The 25,036-nt window shown below is 40.3% G+C and overlaps 1 protein-coding gene across 8 annotated transcripts in view; it reads right to left on the bottom strand.

Moving 5' to 3' along the window:
- The window catches only part of Dennd1a (DENN domain containing 1A), a 500,745-nt gene that overhangs the window by 208,165 nt on the left and 267,544 nt on the right, over positions 1-25,036 (bottom strand). For all 8 annotated transcript variants that reach the window (XM_085834969.1, XM_085834968.1, XM_085834966.1 and 5 more), the window contains 2 exons: positions 18,030-18,140; positions 61-161 (listed from right to left, as the gene is read on the bottom strand). In XM_085834969.1, the coding sequence (XP_085691095.1) occupies positions 61-161; positions 18,030-18,098 (170 nt within the window). In that variant the 5' untranslated portion in view covers positions 18,099-18,140. The remainder of the gene's footprint in view (positions 1-60; positions 162-18,029; positions 18,141-25,036) is intronic.

Here is a 25,036-nt window from a genome sequence, read left to right as displayed (position 1 = left end):
AAGCCTTCACATATGTGGGCCCTTCCTGAATGAGGAAGGACAGGCGCTCAGCAGCCTTACCAGCAGTAGTCCAGCAGATGTGGGGGCAGCACAGGGATGTACACATGCTGCCAGTACATAGGGTAGAGCATGGCAGCTGAGCCGTGGATGCAGGCCGTCAACTGAAACAAAGAAGGGCAGACAGTCAGACCACAAGGCAGAGTTGAGGGAGGCTTGTACTCAAGTTAAGGACTCAAAGTCAAAGCAGAAACAGTTCCTCGTCAGACATGCCCACCCCAATGCAAAGCAACAGACTTTCTCTTGAAAACATGTTGTTCCTATCCCCTGATTTTAAAGCTAATGCATGGTTGATGGGGGTGGGGGTGGGGGTATGTGCAGCTAAGTGGTAGCTTTTGCCTAGCATGTCTATGTCTGAAGTCAAGTCTAATCCTCAGGACTACACAAACGCGCGCACGCACACACACACACACACACATGCACACAAAAGGTTTTAAAGCTCATGCAGATTTTAGAATAGAAAATTGAGAAAAAGAAGAATATGATAAAAGAATCAGCATTTTCTGAAGATTATTTAACATTTTAATTTATTATACATGCAAATACTTATAGTTCCTTTTCTAGTGAAATTAAAACTCTAAATATAATGGTTTTTCTCTTTTTATTTTGACATTATTTCCTGATATCATTTTCCTATATCCTTAAATGGTCTTAGGAAACACACCCTTTCATTATCCCCAGTGTATTCTTCATACCCATTTTCCTGCTTTCTATCTTCAAGTTACATACTTGTATTTGGATATATGATTGAAGAGCTTACAGATATGCTACAGTGTTTAGCAGGCAGAGGAAGGTAAGAGACTACTTGTGTCAGTATAACTGACCGCTTTGACAGAACTAAGCAATGCAGTCAAGTTTACACTTACTTCCATCTTACTATTTTCACTCCTCTGATTAGCAATGGTAAATAGTTTTTGGCTTGTTTCCTGACTCTATTTCTTATATAGATGGCTCCTTCCTTCCTTCCTTCCTTCCTTCCTTCCTTCCTTCCTTCCTTCCTTCCTCTCTCTTTCTCTTTCCCTCCCTCTCCCTCCTTCCCTCTCTTTCTTTCCTTTTTTTGCAGACCTTTAAAAGGAATGCTGGTATCATTTAAATTGATTTATAAGCAAGCATTGAGGACTTGTAAAGGCCATCAACTTATGTGATGTTTTTGACAAGTTGGCTTTCATTTTCCTCAAGTTTCTAAGAGTAGAGACTTGAATGACTGTGTGGATAAGGTCTTCCTTGTGATGAGCCCCACTCATTGTCCAAGGAAAGACCTCCAAAATGTTTGCAAGCATTTAACTCCTGAATCCATCTGCAATTAATGTGGGCTTTAGATCTGCGGTGAGAACTTCTTTCTAGTAGTTGATCAATTGTTCTAGTTTGTAGGCTTATCCTTCCCCATTTCTTTCAACAACATGCTTAGTATTCTTTGTCTTTATTTTTAAGAGCGTGAGATGTCAAAAAAAGCAGTATTTGATACAATTAAAGACAGAGAGGTAAAGGTAATGAAAAGCAATACAATCTCTGTAAAATTCAATATGGCAAAAGGAATAGGATGCAACCCAGGGGATCTAGCTAAGTAACAACAGCCCACAACTCCTATTTCTATCTCTTTCCTTTTGTTTCTTTGGGTTTTAGGATGCCTGTCCTTTTTTTTTTTTTTTTTTTTTTTTTTTTTTTTTTTTTTAAAGCTGGTAGTAACTGGTCTTTGATGACAGAAGAACATTAGAAGGACATTTATGTGGTGAAAGAGTAATGTGCCAAGACCCACTTAAAAGAATCCAGGTTACTATAGCACAACCAGCTTTAAACTGAATACACTGCCGATGCTTCACAGTTGTGAAAGCTGTGTACTGAAGCTAGGATACTCTGCCCCTCACCTGTTCTCTTCAGAACCCATTCTTTAAATCAGGTACATGTGGGGAGTAGATCCAGGGAGCTTGGGGGGCTGTTCATAGGCATTGAGTTCAATCACCCATCCCATTCTGTAGGTTCTCTGATAGAGGCAGCTGAGTATAGACACATTATTGCCATGGCTATTCTCACCAGAGTTTGGAAGGACAAACATAGTTGGTGGTGTGGTTCGGAGAACAAACCATCTTTACTCAGATGCTATCCACAAGTCAGGCTGGAGGATTACTGTGGTCCTGAGCACCAGTCCTCCTGCTCATCTTTAACCAGCATTCTTGCTCCATGCAGGTTCAGTCACATCACTTATTGCTCTCAAGCCTTTAGGGCACAGCTAGAATAGAATGCCTGTGCCAGATCTGGTTTATCTGTGAGGCAGCATCTTCAACCAAACTCAGCTGCCTCCCCAGCTTGCCCTTGGAGCATACCATTTGCAGAAGTAATGGAGTGATGGACTCCTTCCCTTCCCTCACTCTTTTACCCATCTCTCAAAACTGCAGGAATTAGTTCTGCTGGCAAACTCTTCCCTTAGGCCCCTGACCAAGCTCTCCTCTCTTCTCTGTAGCCTTGCCTTGACTCTGTTACTAAATGAACTGTAATTACTGAAGTTTGTCCCCTGGTTACAGTATACACAAAGGCCCTATCTTTTTTCATCTCCACATTTCTCAACTGCATGCATATAAGTGTTTGTCAACACAGTGTGCACCCTGAATAAATTAAAAACCAGACAAACAACCAGATTCTGATTTAGACTATATTTACAACATAAAGATAGCCAGTAACAGCCAGGCATGGTGGCGCGCGCCTTTAATCCCAGCACTTGGGAGGCAGAGGCAGGCGGATTTCTGAGTTCGAGGCCGGCCTGGTCTACAGAGTGAGTTCCAGGACAGCAAAGGCTACACAGAGAAACCCTGTCTTGGGGGGTGGGGAGATAGCCAGTAGCTTAGCTTATATATTAGGCACTGTCTAACAATTTCATTAACAATGGGAGTTCAGCAAACTCTCATTCCAAAACAAGGACAAGCTTAGACATACAAATATACCACTTTTTGGAAAAATTGAATCATCCATCCACCCATCCATCCACCCGTCTGCCCATCAGTTCATCCATCCATCCATCCATCCATCCATCCATCCAATCAAATGCCTGTGCTATATTTCTACAGTACATTAAATAAATAGATGAACTGTAATATATGCAACTGTAATATATGAAAATCTATTCAGTACTAAGGTAACATCATCACATGAATATGTTTGAAATTATCATAAGTTATTCACTAGGATGATTTTGTTTGACGTGGGACTGGATTCCCTGTTTCTTATTTGTTTAAATTGTTTTAGGCCAATTCTTATCTTTAGACAATATCCCACCTCTACCTCTGCTCCTGAGACAGGGTTTTTCTGTGTAGCTCTGGCTATCCTAGAACTCATTCTGTACACCAGACTAGCCTCAAATTCAGAGATCTGCCTGTCTCTGCTTTCCAAGTACTGGGATTAAAGGTGTGTGCCACCAGTGCTTGTCTCTAGACAACATTTTTGACTTAACTCCTTAATCTCAAAATAAAACTACCAGATTAAATGATAAGATTTTAAACTAGTTATACTTCATTAAAAACAAACAGACAAACGTACAAGCTTTTAAGGGTGTTTCATCATTTCATTAGAGATTTTCTAAGGCCAAGTCTCTACAATTTGGGTAAGACACATTCACCCATTTGATTAAGAAAACAAACAAACCAAGCAGAAGATTATTTGGCTGTTTCCCAAAATATAAAGTGACACTCATTCTGTGTATTGTTAACAACAGTGGCTAAGCTAACTGCAATGGGGTCTCCGTACATCTACATTAACCCAGATATGATATACAGAGTTCTACATAGTATCACCAGCCACATATAGGAGTCTGAAGGACTATACTCATTTCCTATAGAGGATAAAGTCTTAATGTAATGAAAGTATACAATAAGGAGTATAGTCAACAAAGGGGTATGTGAATATTTAATTGAAGTATAAGTTGAGGAAAATGATTCTATCAAATATCTCACTTGGTAGGAGAATAGAAAGATTGTATGTGTAAAATTTGCCCAAAGTCATTAGTTACAATGAATATTCATCAGAAGCCAATTATCAATCCCATTTAATGACACCCCAAAAGATTTTGCCCTGAAGCAGCTGAATAGTCTAAGGCTCCAGACAAAACTAGACAAATTATACACCCAACAGCCAGTCTAGCCAGGACACAGGCTGTAAAGTAACCACTGGTGGGTGGTGGCGGCACTTTAGCAAATTCTGTCCTCAATTAAAGGTGCACAAGGTCAGTTATATCTTAGAGCTCTATATCTGGCTTCATTAGTTTCCTGTGTGGCTGGGAAAAAGAGAAACAACAATGTGGGTAGGACATGAATGGGGAGTGATCAATGATGCAGGTGAAAGAAAGCACAAGATGCCATGCCTGCTCTTTTGTGTTTTCAGTTTAACGTATTTCTCAGAGATAGTAGATAAACTGATGGTTAAGTCATAAGATTCCAATGTTTCATCTGATTCCATAATACAGGATTAAAAATAAGACCCCATTCTAAAAGAAAAATCCCTGCAGTACATGCAGCAGGCACAGAATTAGGATGGAGGCTCATGGGAAGCCTTGTTTTAGAGGTATGCTCACATAGGTACCCAGACACACTCTCTACCACACTTCATAGACAGGAAACAGTCTCAAAGGTGAAATAACTAGCCCAAGGCCACATGGTGACAAAGTGACAGAATCGGGATTCTCACACAGGTCCTGTCAGATGATAATGGCTCCTATTTCTACAACACATAAATTAAATTAGAAAGCATCTTTGTGTCTACCTGGTGCCATCACTGTACAGAGCATTCCAAAATGTATGAATACTATCCCTGTCAGCAATACCCAATTATTCAAATACTCATCTGACTTGCTGTTAAATGGCCAAATATCTAGGAGAGAGTACCAGTAATTATTCTTTTTCTTTTTAAATGAGAAAAAGAACAGAAAAACTTTATTACATGCCTAAGGCATGGGAGTGTTGGACTAGAAAAATAATCATTTAAAAAACCACATATCTAATCACTTCCTGGGGATTATCAATTAACTAACTGCGACTTTAATCCCCAGAGGAATTCTAGATAATGACTGCTAGTCATGGAAAGGTTTACATGTCGGCCTGGACATACCAATCAGAATGTCTTGCTTTTTGCCATGCTCCTTTCTGAACACTTAAAAGGGAGTCTTCCACTAACTGTCTTTTTTATTTGAGCAAACTACTACCTCTCATGGGTCTTAATTTCCCTAACATGAAAAGTTAGAGGCTGGCCTGCAAGATTCGTGTGCCCTTGTAGCTTTAACCCTAGAGGAATGTCCATCCTTTGACATGAAGGATGCACCTCCTCTATCTCGATTGGCCAAGCAGAAATCAGCTAGGGTCCATTTTCAAAGCCTGTTTCTCACCTTTGCTACTACAAGGACACCCCCCTCCCCAAACTCTTGAACTAAGAAGTGCCACCTTTCCCTCCAGTGGGGAGCACAGCCTTCCTCTATGTCTACTCCATCTCTCCTCAACACTTGGAAGAGCTCAGGAGGCGATAATGGGAGAAGACCCAGAACAAGGCTCCAGCTGCAGTTCTGCAAGGACAGGGACCATATTCAAAGCGTTTCCTTATTTCCTATGTTGCCTGACACTGGGCAGGTGCTGGGTCAAGTGTTTGAGGAACATGAGACTGTCCTGGCTTAACGTCAAGAAGAATGCTAGGCAAGGTCACCCAACATTCTTGCAAGCTGTAGTAGCTCAATAGTTCACTTCCGGAAACTGCATATTTTTTGAGAAAGAATTGAGACTCTAGGATCTAAAGGCTGGCACAGAGGGATCGGATGGTTGCAGTCATTCTTCACATCCTTGAGCTGAGAATGTTAAACAATCAGACTGACACCTGCTTTACAGGGTGAGAGGCATCTGGATTTCCCCTCTGGGTTTAAACAAAAACAAACTGATGAAATAAAGAATTGAGAAAGAACTGCAGATTTGTAACTTTAAAGTCCATGCTTTTCAACAAGATTCATCCTTTGTCCAATGGCTTAGAGAATGTTGTGTCTTGGGGAACTTATTAGCATTGTCAGCTTGAGAAGTAGGTTCTTTACTTACAGTCTTTGTGGCTGTCGGGAAATAAGTGTTGCTGTGACTCAAACAGCTCTGTGATTTTTGCTTTTAATTACAAATTATTTTCAACTGGGAACTCTACTATAGAATCAGCAAAAAGTTTGCAGGTACTCTGTGAGCAAACCTTGTCATGTAAAGAAAAAATATTAAATTAGAAGTGGTTTGACTATGCTCCAATTGTATTGACTATATTAGGAGTGGAAGAGTTGGCTTTAAAGTCAATCAGCCTTCCCCTAGTTCAGACAGACACTTAATGTGTGACAAGAAGAGCAAAGAACACCCTGCTTAGAAGATGAGATGCAGTGATCCTATTCAGATGAGTAAGGGAAGAAATCTTTCTTCAAGTAGTTTCTCTTGTGGTTGGTGGAACTCAGCTTAGCTCTCCTCCTCCTCCATTATCTTTAGGGAAATGAAAACCAAAGCCAAACAAATTCTAATGTGGTCAAGTAGAGTCAGGCCTCAGAGAACGCCATGATCCAGTGGAGCAGCAGCTTTCTCGCTTAATTCCTCCTCTTTCCACTTTCTTTTTATAGCTATCTCCTAGCTAGAGTAATTAGAGCAAGTTATTAATCAGAGTAAAAAGCTTTCATGCCAAGATTTGACACTTCAAAACATCAAAGCAAAGAAAACTGCCAGAGAAAAGTGTTAGCTCCTAAAGCTGAGACAGAAACTACAGCAAGGTAAGCTACGCTGTCGGGAAGAAGCCACCACAAGAGAGGAAAGCACTTCTTTTCATCTTTAAGGTGAAAAAGAAAAAGACAAGGTTGCATGATTAATAAAAAGCCATATAAAAACAGATAGCAAGTGTGTGGCTGCACCTCTATTCTGTGCCTGTGACAGCCATTGCTGAACAAGGAGATGGCTGCAGGATCCCTCCTAATGTGCATCTGTCATCAGTGAGTCAAAGCTGGCACTCAGGAAGAAATCAGTTGGCCATCTCACTGAGTCTAAGTGGATTTATATTTACTTTCAAACCTCTTAAGATTATAGTTTATGTTTAACTAATAGGTTTATATCAGTGTTTTAATGATGCCTTTTTTTCTTCTTCAAAGCCTAGCACGCTGGTGTGGTGACACACACCTTTACTTCCAGGACTCAGAAGGCAGAGGCAGGCAGATCTCTGAGTTTGAGGCCAGTCTAGTCTACAGAGTGAATGCCAGGACAGCCAGGACTACTATACAGAAACACTCAGTCTCAACAAACAAACACACACCAAAAGAAATCTAACATAATTAAATTAGGAGTCATAAGCACTATCAGTGGGAAAAGAGAGAGGTGGGTGGTGAGTTCCTAACGTTGCATGAATAGATGAAAAATCTCCCTTATGGAGCAAATCCCAAACCCAACTTTAGAAAGTTAGAGCAAACCCAAAAAGACTAACGCCCAAACCAGTCCCTTTCATGACTATGTTTACATGGGAAATGTGTTTTACATGTGTTTAACTCATTCACCCCCCGTAATAGCTCTATGAGGGAGTTATATTAATGTCTCCATTTTGCAGGTAAGAAAATTTGTCTATGGTCACAGAGCTCAGGTATGAGCTAGGATATGAACCTTGGGAAGCCAGGCTTCTGAGCTTATGCTCTCTACTCTCATGAAGCTGCCTGTGTGCTCTGATCTACATTAATCAGACAATTACTGAGCATCCACTATGTGTACACACCATGCCCTCAAGCAAGTTAAAATAGACAGAGAAAGATCAAAATGCAAACAATCAACTTCAACACAAAAGCATTATGAAAGAGGTGCTATAATAGAGGTTCAAGTATGTCAGTATATATAGAAGGAATCCCTGATTCTGCCTGGGGCGAGCATCGAGCAGTAGAGATTGGCTCATCAGAGCTTTCTGAGCTGCGTGAATGAAGACAGAGAGGCTGCTTATATTCCTTCCTTTAGGAGGCCAGGTGAGCCATGTGAATACAGCAGCTACTTGGGCCACTTAAGCTCTATTGAATGACCCTTCAGTCAGTGACTTAGTGACTTGTAGGACATGACTGGAGACACAAAACCTTCATGTTGTTATGTCTTTGTGGCTTGAGGATTTCACTGTCACCACCATCAGTCATACACACAGAGCATGCAAAATGTTTCAGGATCTCTGGAACCACCTTCTTTGACTCTGAAAGTTAGGTCAGGGGTCACTGCCTACAAAGATGACATTCAGTGACAAGTGGCATTCATAGAATGAATAGTGTATAGTCAGTGCTGGGTTATGGTTTTACCTCTTCTATGATTATGAACCCTTACCAGTCCCACTTTTAGAGTAAGAAGCAGAGAGATGTCAGAGGTCAATTTGCCCATGGCCAAGTGGCTAAAAATGGCGCAAGGAGATTAAATATATGGCAGAGACAGGCAGTGTCAGAACAGAATGACCCTGACTTAAAGTCTGATTCTCTCTCCTCCAACCCTGCTGTCCTTTTTCTGAGGAAGATTCTACTACCCACAGGACTGTCTAAGGCACCTAGCTGGGAGATTCAGTAGCCAACAAGCTAGGAGAAAAGCAAACCTGTGATTTTTCTCTTATGTTTGTACAAATCCTTGTGTGCATGGCCTGGTCTCACAGCACTCCAAAGTGACCATATATGCCACTTTCAAAATCAGCAGAGGAAATGATAAATCCTCGTCCAATTAACATAGTACATAGTGCTTCAGTGTTGCTTCCTTAACAAATGCCTTTGAGATGTGTGCCAAAGTGGACACCATTTAGAGATTTTCAAGCATATTAAGAGGGAAGTAGTTTTAATATTGCCCATTTGTGTTTCTTGGGTAGAGGTATGATTTATAAGTCATAAGAAATAATCTCTTCTGCTAAAACCTAAAGAATACCCAGGACTGGAGACATTTCAGTGGCTAAACAGATTGTTGCATAAGCTTGAACATTTGAATTTAGAGCTTTAGAACACATAAAAAAAAAGTACATGCTTGTAACCCAGAGCTGGGGGCTGAAGACAGGAAGATCCTGGGGCTCACTGGTCAGCCAGCCTAGTGCAAACAACTAGATTCAGGTTGAGTGATAAATTGTCTCAAAATAAACAAATAAACAACACAAATAGTAATAATGTACAGAAATGATTGAGAAAAGGCATCCCAGTGTCAGGTTCTAGTTACCGCATACACTTTCAGATGAGTACAACTGTACATACACAGACACACTGCTCCCCACCCCCACCACAGAAAAAAATATATTTATTCTGCAAATTGCCCCTATTGTTCAAGTAATAAAATTTTAGGTATGTTTTAACGAAATGGCTAAAAATTCCTATCTTGCTTCTAGATCTATTATCACCAATGCATCCTGAGTCACATGGTTGGTTGCTCTATTCTCCACAGCACTATGAAAAGCTGGATTATGCCTAGAGATGCCCTTCTCTAGAATGGCCAAGGCCACAACCAAAACTCACAAAGAGAAGATCTCTCAAAGAACTAAGTGCTAGTCTGTCTTCATGACTGCCTTCTAAACAAACATATACAATCTTGGTTATACAGTTCTAAGTGCAGATGAACCAGTGGTACATCAATACCAACAAATTAATATTGCTTCTGAGGGGAAGGACAGTATGCTCCATGATCCCAAATCTGGTTGCATATCAATCAATAGGGAAATCTGGAAAAACAAAATAAAACATCCTGGGTTCTTCACTAGACCTTTTGAACTGAAGTGTTTGGAGATGCTGTCTGTGAACCTGCTTTTTAAGCATGGATCCTGGGTGTTTCTAACAGTATTTGGAATTGCTAATAATCTAAATGCTCTGTCTAGTCCAAAGCAGGTGTTCAGTGTTTGTTCAAACTACAGAAGTGGCAATAGAGGAGGATAAAAATCAGTGTGGCAACTGGGGTGGGCTGAGGTTGTATTAAAGGATCACACACTCTACTGCTAACACACTGTATTGTATTATAGTCTCCTCGACATCACAAGGCTCTTTTTGGTCCAGTTACAGTTCAAGGTAAACAGAAGAAAACCAACTTACACATAATTAAATGAATACAGTTCAAAAAGCAGTGAATTATATTTATGTTTTAAAAACCGACATAAATAAAACATAGCAATCTTTTCTCCTGCTTCCTATCAGTGGAGGTTTCTTTCATTTATTTTAATGGCTTTTCATATTCTCTGAGCCACGATAAAATTTTATGTAATGGAGATTAGAGAGGCTATGTTACTCGTGAGTTTGGCTGCTGAGCCTGTATTTCATGCCACTTCATTACATTTTGTTAAGGATTTCCCTCTTCACCAAAAGGATTAGCTTGCTTCTCACTTCTTTGAATACTCTTCTTAGGTTGTCAGTGTGACTAGGTTAATCTCAACCCCACCCCCTCTCTCAACATATAAAAGATGAACAAACAAAATGTTCGATTTATTTTATTTTTTAAATAGAACACTAAATTTAGTCTTAGACTTCACTCTTTGGGAAGTTTCCAGTTACAAGGTCTTGGCTTCCCTTGAGCACAGTTTGAAACAAAATAATGCAGTTTGTTCCTACGGCTGGAACATGCAGAGTGGAGTGTGCAGGCAAAGAGGCCCTGGCTCAAGTCCAGTGTTTCAAACCTCCTTAAACTGCCACTCTCTTCTTTGCTTCAAGGGCTACAGATAAGCAAACAGGATTAGTTTGTTCTCGTGTAGAAGAACCAGGAAAGCTTTGCACATGCTGGTAAGATGCCTGGCCACCGCCTGGGCTGACACGGCTATGTTAAGGTGGAGTTCCTCCAAAAAGAAGTGAAAATTAAAGCAAATCTGAAAATGTGTCTCAGCTACAAACTGTCCTTTCTCAGGTCACCAGAGCAGATGGTGTGCTCAGACAATGGACTGCTGTCTGTGTGAGTGAGTATGATGGGGCAGGCAAGGTTGGGAAAGGATCCAGGACTTCTCGTGAACACTGAAACATCTACAAAGGCCAAGCTGGGGATGTGGCGACAAGACACAATTATCACCTACCACTTGTCCAGGGCATCAGTACACAGACCCTACCCAAGTCCTACATTCTCTGGGGAAATGTGTGTTTGTCTAGCTGAGAAGAAACGGAAAAAATAGTTTTGTTAGTTTTTTTCTTTTCTCTAAATGAGGTACACTAGAAAAATATTAATTGTAAACTATAATTACATTAATGCATATTAATGTAATTATATAAATTACATTAATACATATTAATGTAATTATATATGGGATCTATACATAATTATATGTGGAAACTCAACTGCATAATTGATTTGCCATCGAATGGTGCTTTCTTCTTAAGTATTTGTTTAAACCCATCCCCTGGGTAGTCTAAATAAATCCTTTAGTGAAGTAAACATGACTTTTCATCAATTAACTGAAGAGTCTGGGGTTTCAAAAGTTCTTCTAGCACCCCTAACTTATAATGGGGGCAGTTACAGTTAAGAAACAGAAAGCTGGAAGGAAGTACAGCCCATGGCCCCTGAAGCCATTGTGCTGGCTCAGAGTCCTACCCTCACACTCTGATCAAGGGAGCTGGGGAGACTGGGCAGACATGAAGTCTAACAAAGCACTGACAATGGTAGAGGAAGGGGCACTGGCCAAGAGAGGGAGGTGTGCATTCCTTGTGCCAAGATTTGAGCTGGGCACATGGTGGTAGTGTGTGGGGGTAGGGTGGGGTGGGGGGCTGTTGCTTATGAAATCTGAAGTGAAGAGCTTAGCTGTGTGCATGTGAAGGCAACAGCAAGCACGCACTCAGATCCATGGTCATTGGAATCAAGCCAAGAATGTTTCTGGGTGCACAAGTGTCATGAGGTACTCATGACAAGCGGAGAGTTACCGAGGAAGCAGTATGAGGTAGCCAGAGGGTTCCCAAAAGAAGTGGTTTTTAATTTTATCTCTTCAGCTCATCTTATACAAGGCATTTCAACTTTTTGGTTGTTAGTATTTTTATGTACAAAAAGGTAATGAAACCAAGTTGCTCCTGGGGTTGTTACAAAAACTAATGGGAATATGATAATCACAGATGCCATAGACATACCTATGCAAATATACCTATGGATATATGAGTATGCACAAGAATGTATGTTACATAGCACTTCATACACTGAATATATGGCTCAGAAAAGTTAATGTAAAAGTATCTTAAGAAAGGCCAAGGGTTTGCTTTACGAAATACTGAGTGTGTGGGTCTACATGAAGGTGATGTAGACATTTATTCTGGAGATATCATCTCTGACCTTCTCTGGTAGTCCCTGAGCTACACAAACCCTCTAATTGCTATGTAGCCTGGTTTACTCTTCATCTAGATTAGTACAACCAGTTCATCCAGTCATCTTGGCTACCAGCTCTTATCATTTTGGCTTTTTATAAGAGTTTTCTAATTTTCTTTGTGGGGTGGATGCACTTAGGAACCTATTCTATCATCTGGTTCTAGTGGTGGTTCCCACACAAAACGGTCCCAAATAATAAAACCTGGTGGCAAAATAAGAATTCTGAAGGGGCTGAGATTCCCTTGTACCCATAGTTTCTGACTATTTCTTTTTTTCTAGAAAATTCCTCCTACACAGAACTTCACGATCTATTTTGTGTCTCTGTCTCTTTCTTTCTTTCTCTCTATTACATTGACTTCAAGCAAGTTTTTTTCACCTTCCCAAATGAACAGGCTTCTCTATAAAATAATTCTAAATACATGGAGTAATGATGGTATTACAAGGTATAATTTCTAAGATGTTCCTATCTTTGATATACTAGCTGTCCACAGTATTTCCAAAAAGCAATGAGTTAAACCTGGATGTGAAAATATGGGAGAAAAATAGGATTCTTGTGTTCCAAGAAATCAGAGAACAAGATTTAGCTAAGCCTTCCCTATTTATCATTTATAAAGGAAAACAATCAATAAACATTAACTGGGCAAAGAGAACAAAAACTTACATTTGTCTTATACAGAATATCACAACGTTATTGACCGGGACACCCTGGGATACACATTATCTGACTCTGAACTAAGCAGTGCTAGGTTTGTCTTCAGACAGTCTGTATTACAGAAGTTGCACTCTGGAGTGCTCGGTAACCGTTATCTTTCAGATCCTCAATAGCTGTGAAGAGCATTAAGCTATATCTGTCAGGCAAACTAGAGACCGTGGTTTGTTGAGGTAATATAGGTACATCAGCATCTCCCATGAGGGTCCTCAGAACAACTGAGACTAAAACAGACTTCACATCTGCCTCATCAGTGAGTAAGTAAAAGCTGTGCTGGATGAAGTCAGAGGCAACAATGGCAAGACCTTCATTCAAATGCTGAATCTGGAGAGGACCAAAGGCTTGAACCCAACTCCTGTCTGCTCAACTCCTTCAACCTCAAAGATTCCACATACAGAAGAGAATCTGGATGCTACTGCATGCCTTCTGGCTGGGAGCAGAATCCCATCTCCCAAGAAGAGCTTAGTTTCAGCACCAGTCACAGAACCCAGATCTCAGCTGCAGTCAACCATCTGTAAACAAACAAAACCTAACAACCTTACCCACAAAAAAGTAAAATTAACACGCATTTGAAATTCTCCTTACCTTTAACTCAATCACATAACACAGAATTCATCTTATTTCTAAGTCATCATTTTTTGGTTTTGATTTGAAATATTAAAATTTGACCTCTCATTAAAGCATTTATTGATTTTTTATGAACATGTACACATACTACAAAGCAGACCATGTCCTAAGACTTTACAAGTATTAACTCATTTTAATTTTACTAAAATGAGGTCAACTGCTCACTCAAAACTACTCCAGTAAAATGGTGAGCGAACAAGAGCAGAGAGACTAGACAGGAAATAGATGATTTTCAAGGAATTTTGTTCTAAAGGGGAGAATATTAAAGGGGTAAAGGGAAGAACATAAGTGGGATGAAGTGGATATGATTCACAGGAAGCTGTCTTTTTTTTTCATTTATATGTGTGTGCATGCATGCATATGTGCATGTGGAGGTTGGAGAACAACTTGCAGTAGTAAGTCCTTTCCTTCTACCACCACCACGTGGGTGTTGAAGACTGACCTTAGGTTATCAGCCTTGGCAGCAAGTGCCTTTACCTTAGGAGACACCTCCCTGACCATGTTTTGTCATTATGGTTTAGGAGTCTCTGTATCATGTTGGTGTGCGCTTTTGAAAGCACCAGCAGAGGAGAAACAAAGACTGGGCAGAACTAAGCTCTTGCTTCTCTGCTGGAGCACTTCCTCAAGGTAGCATGGAGGCAGAATGAGGCACTCAGACGCACCTTCTCAAAAGGCGTTTCTCATGCCAGAGAAAATCCTGATCTCTTTCCTCACTCCTCTCCACTGTCTCCTCTGTTCTCCATTCCTGGGTACTTCTCAGTAGCTACTGGGCCTTTATAGGTAGTGTACATTCTGATTTAAGGTCTCCTTTACTCAAATGCAAGCTTCAGGAAATCAGGAACTTTTGTCTATTTTTGTTTGATGTTGACTATTGAAATACATTGTGGGACAAAGTCCATGGACATTCAGAGTGACTGGTTATAGAGGACAGTTTACCCACAAGGATAGGCACAGTACAGACTACAGATACCAGATGTTGATAGGTATGACAAGGCAGTTGGACTCTCTTCTGAATTCTATTAGTTGGGTACAGAATGATGGGTTAGAAGTTTGAGACACTGCTTCATTATCTTCTCATTTCCAGAGCTGTAAAATCTTAGGCATCATTGATTTTTAAAAAAGATTTATTTATTTAAGGTACATGAGTACACCATAGCTGTCTTCAGACACATCAGAAGAGGGCATCAGATCACGTTACAGATGGTTGTGAGCCACCATGTGGATGCTGGGATTTGAACTCCAGACCTCTGGAAGAGCAGTCAGTGCTCTTAACTGCTGAGCCATCTCTCAAGCTCCACATCATTGATTCTTTAACCTTTGTACAGGAACTACTTTGTTTCTATTCCTTAGGCTTGGCATCTTATTTTTCTGATAAAAGTTCTTGAACTAGAACCACATATAAAATTAAATACATCATACAAATAAATTTTAAATAAGAAAACTTAAGCCACCTAAACCTGCCACCTAACTCAGTTATTAACAATAAAATGGTGACAAGACCCAGTGTGCCCTGCTGTCACTCTTGTACCCAAAGCATTGTTGGAAGTCAGTCTTAGCCACTGGTTTATCTACTATAAATAAGTGGGTCAGAGTCCAGTTGCAAAGAAGGCCACATGGTGTCCAACACAGTATTTAGTACTTGATATTCTGAGAAGAGACTGTTGGACCCTAATCCAGCTGAAGACTGAAAATGGGCTAGGGTATACCACATTGATAGCTTTATCAGTATGCTGGGTTTGTTCATATTTAAACATGAATTCATTTGAAATTTAGTTTTGTACGAGTAAAACAAACACTCTTCTTTTCCCTCCACAGGTGGACAAGTACTGCTGACATGTCTGCCTGGTTTTGACAGACAGTTCAGTGCCTCCTTTGTTATTTATAGAGCCCTTGTATTCTTGTGGGCTGTTCCTGGGCCTCTATTCTGTGCCATTAGCCTGCCTACATTCCCAGTGTAACCACTAGCACAGCAGACCAGTGAATATAGCTTTACAGAAAGTTTTACTAAAGCAAGCTAAAGCTATCACAATCCATTCATTTTCTTCAAGTATGATTTTGGCTCTTTCTTTTGGCTTTTCCAATTAATTTTAGAATCACCCTGTGATTCTGGGTTTGAAAAAAAAAACCCTGTCTCAAAAAAAAAAAAAAAAAAAAAAGGACTGGAGAGATGGGTGGTCTTCCAGAGGTACTGAGTTCAATTCCCAGCAACCACATGGTGGCTCACAACCATCTGTAATGGGATCTGATGCCCTCTTCTAGTTTGTCTGAAGACAGCTACAGTGTACTCATATAAATACAAATAAATAATCTATTTTTTTCCTTTAAAAGAAGATGCACAGAACTTGAGAAAGAGACACAAGATGTTCGCTGGCCTCTAAACACAGGTTTATGTGAACACACACATGCTAACAAGTTGAGTAAGTGGATAAATGTAATAAAGCAGTTTCACTAAATTACTACCAGTGACTAGATGAAATAATATCAGTATTTGCTATAAAGTGACTTTAACCTTCTGGAACCTGAGAACTTTCATAAAATTATTAACCATACTTATCAGGTGTACTGGCTACTTGTGTGTCAACTTGACACAGCTGGTGTTATCACAGAGCAAGGAGCTTCAGTTGAGGAAGTGCCTCCATGAGATCCAGCTGTATGGCATTTTCACAATTAGTAATCAAGGGGGAAAGGCCCCTTGTGGGTGGTGCCATCTCTGGGCTGGTAGTCTTGGGTTCTATAAGAGAGCAGGCTGAGCAAGCCAGGGGAAGCAAGCCAGTAAAGAACATTCCTCCATGGCCTCTGCATCAGCTCCTGCTTCCTGACCTGCTTGAGTTCCAGTCCTGACTTCCTTGGTGATAAACAGCAGTATGGAATTGTAAGCTGAATAAACCCTTTCCTCCCCAACTTGCTTCTTGGTCATGATGTTTGTGCAGGAATAGAAACCCTGACTAAGACATCAGGTAAAAAAATTAAAATGTAAATAAGAAAATTTATGTTAAACACACAAAAGTTATTATTAATACAATACAGGAACTCACTCTAACTTAGAGAAAAACAAAACAAAACAGTCTGAGCATGGTGGCTCACACTTGAGTCATAGGATGAAGTAGGATTGCCAGTCATGAGTTTGGGGTCAGTTTGGGCTATATAGTGAGATCAAGGCAAGTCTGGATTATAAAGCAGAAACTCTATCTCAAACAGACAAAAGCAGGGACTGAGAGATGGCTCAGTGGGTAAAGCACTTGCCATGTTAAATGTGAGGACTGGAGTTCAGATTTCCTGATCTCACATAAAAAAGCTGGATAGGGTGGTGGCTTGCTAGTAATCTCAGTAGGCAGGAGGATGAGACAGGGAATCCTTGGGTAAACAAGATGTCTAAAACCTCAAGTGCCAGGTTCAATGAGAGACCTGGCCTCAAAATATAAACTAGACAAAGCCACCTGGCATTATCCTTGAGCTTCTACATGCACACAAATGTATACACATTTACTTCTAAACATGCAAATCACACACACAGACACCTCCCCCCGCCCCACAAACCACATACCACACACCCAATTTTTTCAAAACCCACAAAACAGAACAAACCATCAACCCTCCTATAAGATAAATGGGAAAAGAAATTAACAAAATACACAGAGGAAATAAACTAATGGAAAATAGTTACCTCTAACCAAAGATATTAAAGTTAAAACTTAATATATCATTTATATCTATTTTTATTGCAAGATTAAAAGGTAGCATAAGCACACAGACAATACATACAAAGACACAGACAATTCTAGCAAAGGCTGTTAGTGAAAGTAGTTCACTTGTATACAGATGACAACATTCACTGTTCACAGGCCCAGCCTTCTGGGGAAACAACCTGGCAGCCCCCAATTCTTGGTGCTTATCAAAGCCTTTGACCAGAGATCCCACTGCTTAACATATATATTATTTACAAAGTCCCCATATATTTGTGGGCTGCTTCAATAACAGGGAGCTCAAAGATGTTTGCTGCAGTATCATCTACTAGAGGATTTATCTATTAACAACCTAAATGGCCACCAAGAGAAGAAGACTTTAGTAAATCGTAGCTATATCACTACAATGGAACATAGTGCTGGCATTTTAAAGAAATGACAAAAATAAGCTTATGTGGAGATAGGCACAAAACTATTTATAATTGATCATGAGACTGTAAGAATAAATGAAATGGGCTTTGACACTGTAAAGGGACATGAATAATTAATGACGATGATGTATTACCATATGAGGGGAATGTGGCTGATTCATTTTCCTAAAATTTTCTTTAATCTTGCCGATACATCCTTCAATTAAAATTAGATGACTGCAAAGCCGTCTCGAGACGGTCTACTCACGGTACTGAGCTTGCTGCAGATGATGAGGATCCGGCGTTCATACAGCATGCTGGCGTACAGATGCAACATGTTGTTCACATCCACAGCCACAAAATATTCTGTCAGATTTCTCTAGGAAAAAGAAGAAAGCAAGGCTTGTGGCTTATTTTGTTTGTTCTTATTACGAACAGTATCTCATAAAAGCAGGAGAAAGCAAATAATCAGAAGGCATGTGCTCTTCTTCCTGTCCCACTCTTTCTACCTGGAAGCCCCAGCTCCACTCATGTATGAAATCATGAAATGCAAAGTTCAAAGAGGCCGTGGAAATGAGCAGCCTGAGCAACTGCATCTTTGTGTGGTGATTATGGGTTACAACTTGAGGTCGTCATACATAGCACTGTGTTTGCTTTTCATGTCATTCCAAAGGATGAGAAGCACAGGAACCCTACAATCTCAAAAACGATGAAACCAAGGCTGAGGAAGATTCTCTGAGATCAATTGACCTAATAAGCAATGAAGACAGGACTCTGCTCTCATCTTTGGACCCAAGGTCCTAGAACTTTTCCAACATATGTTGCCCTGTATCCTAGCAAAAGAAAGTGTCCAACCTTCAGGCACTTCTACCCAGTAGATCCTAGCACAAACGTGGGGCATTGCCTGCCTCATCCTTACTGTTCACATTCAGAGCATACACTTTCCAAACTGGCTCTGCTAGAATGAAAGCAATTTCAAAGACTTACAACTCCCAAATACTTCCCTTAAAAGGGAGAAGATGTAGATAAGCAAGCAGCAAGTTGTGACAATAAAGTGTTTTAAACAGCTTTTGTTTTTCCCTGTATCCTGGGGTTCATTCCTTTAATTAGCATTATGGATTAGAACTCTTCAGATTTCAGCAGGGAAATGGATAACATTTCATTTCTACAACCCTTTCTATGTCCACCTGACATTAATAATACACACGAATACACTAATTTCTTTAATGTTACAGGGTTTCAATACTGTACAGTGCAACTCTCAGGAAATGAAAGGAGGGAAGGTAAGCTGTTGCCACGAGTGTCAGTTTATCATGATTAAAGATCTACAACCCATAATTTAAGTAAACCAGTAGATTTTATATGCAAAATACCATAAAGTGCTTTTCCACAATATTATGGTTAAGGATAAGAATGTGCGTTTATCTCATGATTTATTACTGTTTGACCAGAGTATTAGGCTAACCACCAAACTTCACAAATAAAGAGCAAGTGGATTGATAGCTTTTCTCCCCTACGCTAACCACTCTCTTATACTGTCCCTCCTAGATATTGCTCATTCGCTATCTAACATGATGAGGCTTTACACAGGTCATCCTGCTTTAACTATAAAACCATACCTTGTACATAGATGTCACTTTCTCTATTTAAAGTTGTAAAACAGAAGCACAGAAAAGTAATGTAATATAACAAGGGTCACATGATAAGTGAACAGCAGAAGACTCAGTTTAGGGTTTAAATATATAATACCTTAAAGTATATAATACCTTAAAATATCACATTCATAAAGTATTGAGTGTAAGGGAAAATAAGAGGAAATATATGTGCAAAGAAGAGGGAACTCTCCTGCCCCTTAGGGAACTTAGGGAATTGTTGCCCTGTTTATAGCAGAATCTTTACATGCCAGGCAATGTGTGCTTTATCTATGTTCTTTCTCTTCCTCCTAATAACTTTTAGGTAAGCATTACCATGTCTCAGTGGAGAAATAAAAGCTTACAAAGCCTTAGTTATCTATAAAGATCACCCAGTTAGAAAGGGCAGAGCCAAGAGCAGGTCTCTTGAATCTAAAAGTTATCTGTTAACAGCTATACCAGTTTGCCTCCTAACAAACTCGATGAAAAAAAAAAAAAAAAAGAGCGCTAAAGTCTGATGAAACTGGGCAAGAAGCACTCCTCTGCCCAGTGGACTGAGGAGGGCTGAGTTAATGATGTCAGGGTGGGGTTTGTTCCTGAGACAGTGACACGGCAGAGCAGTTCTCACAAACAAAAATACAAGGCCCTCAGCTGAGCATTTCAGAGAGAGCTTAAATGCTGATGAATTATATGAATTTTTCTTTTAGAAGAGGATAGAAGTAACAAGAAAATAGAAATGAGGAGCTTAAAGAAGGCCAGAAAGCCCATTAGCACTTTTGACAGATCCAAAGATAACTCTGAAGCCACCAAAACGTGGCCTCAAGAGTCTGCCAAGAAGCTTCACGCTGAGGAGAAATATGTTACACAGCTTGCCGTCCAAATAGGGAGACACAGCGTCAGAGACAAATCCTGTGCCTTATTTTGGTGGGAGGAAAAAAAAATTCACAAGGATACTTTTGTGGATGGGAAAGGGTGTGTTTTTGAAACAAAACACCACTCAACTGAGGCAGGCCCCCATTCCCAGTCGAGATTGGAGGGACACAGGTGCTTGGTCCAAAACTCTACACAGGTATGTTAAAAATATGTAACATTTAGCCAAATTCTTTCTAAACTGTCATGTACTTTTTTTGGTATTTCTCATCCCATCTGTGCTGATCACCAAGATATTTGTGTCTAAACAGAAGCTGTCTCTCTTATCTGCTTCCTCCCCTGCCTCTTTCCTTCTGGGATGCCACCCGCCAGAGTGGGAGGGAGTGCCAACGGCCCCAACTGAGGAACTTCTTGGACAGGGGAGCACTCGCAGGGCAGAGGGGGTCCTGGCTCACTCTTAGTTTCCGCCAAGTGCCTTGGAGACAGGGATCTCCCTCTTGTTGTTAAGTGCCCAATAGCTTAAGCTCCATGGCAAAGCTCAACTTCCCAGACTTGCTCTGTCATTCCCACCCATCAGGCCTTTACTTCCTCTCAGAATACTCTTCTCCATTCTAAACATGTTCATTTCTAAACAGAGGAGATCAGCCTTGTGTCACCTCCTCCTGGAAGGGTTCCTGGATTCCTCTGCCAAATGCTCCTTTGTGTTTCCATGGCAATTTGTCCCTATCTTATAGTAACTCATATTTAAGTATGTTTTTCTACTAGGTTGAGTACCTGTGGACAAATTACAAAGTCCAGCACTCTCGCAGTTTGATGAAAGAATAAATCTGTATGTAGAGGAATCAAGTGGTTGAAGACTACCTGTCCTTTGGCTCTGGTAAGCAGGGCATGGGAGAGTGGTCTAGCAGAGACAGTGCAGTATATTAAGAAGAAAAAGGCACCTGACAGAAACTCAAGCTGAGTCAGATAGGTGACTCAGTGCTAGTGAAAGGCCACAGGAAAAAGGACAGGATCACATTTGGGTTTCAAAAAGAGCTCCTTGAGGCTGGCGAGGCAGTTAAGAACACTGGCTACTCTTCCACAGGACCTAGGTTCAATTCCTAGCATCCACATGGAAGCTCACAAATTTCTGTAACTCCAGTTATAGAGGATCTGACACCCTCTTTGGGCCTCTGTGGATACCATGAACGTATGTGATGCACATACTACATACATGCAAAACAGCTACACACATAAAACAAAACAAAACAAAACAAAACAAAACAAAACAAAACAAAACAAAAATCTCAAAGCCTATGACAGCAGGAAAAAAGAAGGCAAATGGAGGACCTAGGACCTATTAACCACTTATCTGGTTACTGCCACACTCCAGGGGGAAAAGAATCCAAATGTGTAATCAGTTCAAAAGAAAACTTTACCTATATATGTTAAAACAAACAAACAAACAAAATCCCCACAAAACCACTCTTAACCACAGGATTAGACTTGGAGAGGGAAGGAAGAAAGGCTCTTTGGCACTATGGCCTCCATGGTTCCAAGGCTCTGTACACCACACCTTCTGTTTGTCCAAACATTTCTATTTGTTTGAATGTCAACCCTCCTTCTAAACAACCACCATTCCTGTTGAACATGGTATTTCTGCTTCCTTTTCCTCAGCATGAAACTTTGGACCACTGCAACTCTATCACAGGTAAGCCCAAGTACCTACCCCTTCATCCTGTGCCAGTTACTACCAGGTAATAATACTCCTGCCAGGAAATGAGGACCGACCTGCTTGGAGGACTGTTTCCTGGGCTCTGCACTCTGGTCTTGGGGTTTTTTTAGTGCCAGTCCATTTCTAGGTTTGAGAAAACTCCTTTCTTTGCTTGGACTTTATTATACACTGTTCACCTCTCCCATCCCCTGTATGGATGGACAGCAGGAATATGAAAGTGCCAGTCTGGCCAGAATTCAGATCCAAGGGGGACTCCAGACAGTGCAGCATGAAAGGTGAATTTTTGGAAGTTACGTGCCGCATCGTGTTCTTGAACCCCTAGCTTCTATTTTTCATCTGTACAAAAAAGACATTGGCAAAGGTCTCAATCTAGACAAAGAGGGGAGCAACACCTAGCAAACCCCATGCCCCCAAGGAGCACCTCCCAGGAGCTGTTCCTTTCTTGCTCTCTGTTTGCTCTAGCACCAGCCTAAGTGGCTGGGGGCTTCACACTCACTGTGCTCCATGCCTGAGGTTATGAAGCAGGTGGAGGTCGGGGGTTGGGTTGGAAAGAGCTGGGCCCAGGAGGGGATATCGTGTGGCTTAGAGAGAAAGCGTCTTAGGTTCAATACCATAGGGAAATGAGATAATCCTCAAACCAAAGAACCGACTCTAAGCTGGGTACTCCTTGGAGCCTTCAAAGCAGATGTTAGTCTGCCCCAGTCTGTCATTTGATTAGACTCTGAGACTCCATCTCCGTACAGGAATAAAGACTCATTGCATTCACTCTAGAGACTGATTCCTGGGTCAAAGGCTTGGTTGTGTAAATGGGTCTCAAGTCCTAAAATAACTCTTACTCAAATATTTTACAATATGACTTTTTTCTTTAAAGAGAAACAGAATCTTGCTACATTGTTCAAACTGGTCCCCAGATCTTAAGCTTCAGGCTTCCTCTCAACTAAGTGTTCTGAGTAACTGAAAGTACAGGTATGTTTTGTCATTAGGCCCAACTTTTACAATATGAAAACAGCTTAAGCCTTTAAGTGATTAAAAAAAAATTTAAGTTATCTTAGTGGTACCAGTGGTATCAGATTCTTATAAGGGAATTACAAATTTGGGGTTCTAAAATAATCTGCCCAAGAAAAAAATCTGCAAATTCATTTGAACAGTCAAATGAGAAAAGTGCATTATAGAACAGAAAGCAGAGTTACCGAGGCCAGCTTTATCCTCTGTGCACAGGAAAAAGACTATTAGAATAAACAACGATCCAACAACTCATAGGAACAATCTCAGTATTTGATAACAGGTCCACTTCTGCCATCTCAACTTTGTTTATTTGTGAAAGCTACAATAACTTCATAAATCTTTTCTAGAGCATGGTGCATCTTTTGACAAAGTGGAGTCTGGGCAATGTCACATATAACCATCCAGCTAAACACTTTCCTCGCATCATTAGCTACTTGGTATGACACTGACCAGATAATTAAGACAGGTTTAATACTTCAAATTAAGGCCTATATGATTATCCATTAATCAAAAATAAACTTCAAAACCTGGGTGCAAAACAAAATATCTCTTATGCAGTCAGCTTACAATGTAATTATTACTACACATCTGTCCATGATCTGTGACTTTTTCTTAAATGCAGGTCACTTGTTTAAAATTTATAAAGATTTATGCTCATTTAATTACTGACTGCATAAAATTTACTCCTACATGTGTTATCTTGATAGACAAAGAAAACCCTGATGAGCAATTACATAGTAATCGTTTTTCAGCGAAAAGCAAGAAAATATTTTTACAAAGAAATTGTAGAAATAATGAGAATTAACTTCAACAAGGAGCTGAAAGTGGAAAGAATTAATTTTCCACATTTGCTTTTCATTAACAACTTGTAGACAAATTGCCCCAAAAGCCAGCTCTAAGGAGCTGTTCTTTTTCCTCTCTCAGGGTCTGGCACTTTGTTAGTTCATTCATTCATCCAACCAGTCAGTCAGTCAGTCAGTCAGTCAGTCAGTTAGTCATTAGTAGCATGTAGTCATGCATCTACAAGTTCCAGGTATTAATCCTCCATCCTTAAAGGACAAGTGGCACTAACCAACTATTCATGCATTAGTCACATTGCTCACACTAATGATCTCTTAGGAACACACACATGTTACTGAGACCTTGGCCTAGAAACATCTCCATACTGGGCTTAGACCCACCCAGGTATGAATTTTGGTTTTTGCACTCAGCTACTAAATAAGTGAATTTACAACTTTGTGTTTCCCTGTTCTTCAAAGGGGCTAACAATCACATCACTGTCTAGTGTAAGAGCTTAGGAAATAACAAATGGTGCCTGGTCTGAGCTACCAGAACTGAAGGGCATTAAAAAAGTACTAGCTCTTCCTTCTTTACTTACACTAACCTTTCTCTGATGTCAGAAATCATAATGTTGTTAGGTTTCATATTCTAAAGGGCATATGTCCTTCAGTTGCTTACTTTCTTAAATTTAGGTCGTCCTTTAGCAGAGACAATCAATGTGTCTGCAGAAACCTCTTCTATGTTAAGCACGGGCCGCCACACCCTATTCACCACACCAGTGATGGCAGGGGCCACTAAGACATATCTCAGGGAGGGAAGACATTAATTTGTACAGCCAAGAATGTCAGCTAACATCCAGAAAGGACAAGCAATGGGGAATCACATTCCTCAGCTTGCAGTCATACTGAGACCTCAGGAGGTTGAATCTCCAGGAAACTAGAATGAGGAGAAAAAGAAAGTTCTAGTGGTGCTCAGCACTGTCCTTGAAACTTACCATTTAAAACTTCTGCTCTTTGTACTTCCCTTTATCAGATTAGAATGCTGAGGTTCTAAGAAGACAAGAAGCCCAAGGGCTCAGGCTGGTGGGGCCCTGTGTCTGGCTGTCTCTGAAATCCATGTTCTATCCATGACAGCACATTAACAACCCTGTGGTTATTGCTTGTTTCAATTTGCAATGCAGCAATTTAGTCATTTTAAATTAATCCTTGAAAAATCACCAAGAGATTAAAATGCAAATTTCAACATGGCTAGAGCTCTATAGTGATTCTGTGTCAA

This window comes from Mus caroli, unplaced genomic scaffold (genome assembly GCF_978045245.1).
Source record: "Mus caroli unplaced genomic scaffold, Mus_caroli_1 scaffold_2, whole genome shotgun sequence".
Classification (NCBI taxonomy): domain Eukaryota; kingdom Metazoa; phylum Chordata; class Mammalia; order Rodentia; family Muridae; genus Mus; species Mus caroli.
Note: the sequence above shows the minus strand (reverse complement) of the source record. Positions and strands in the feature narration are given on the sequence as shown.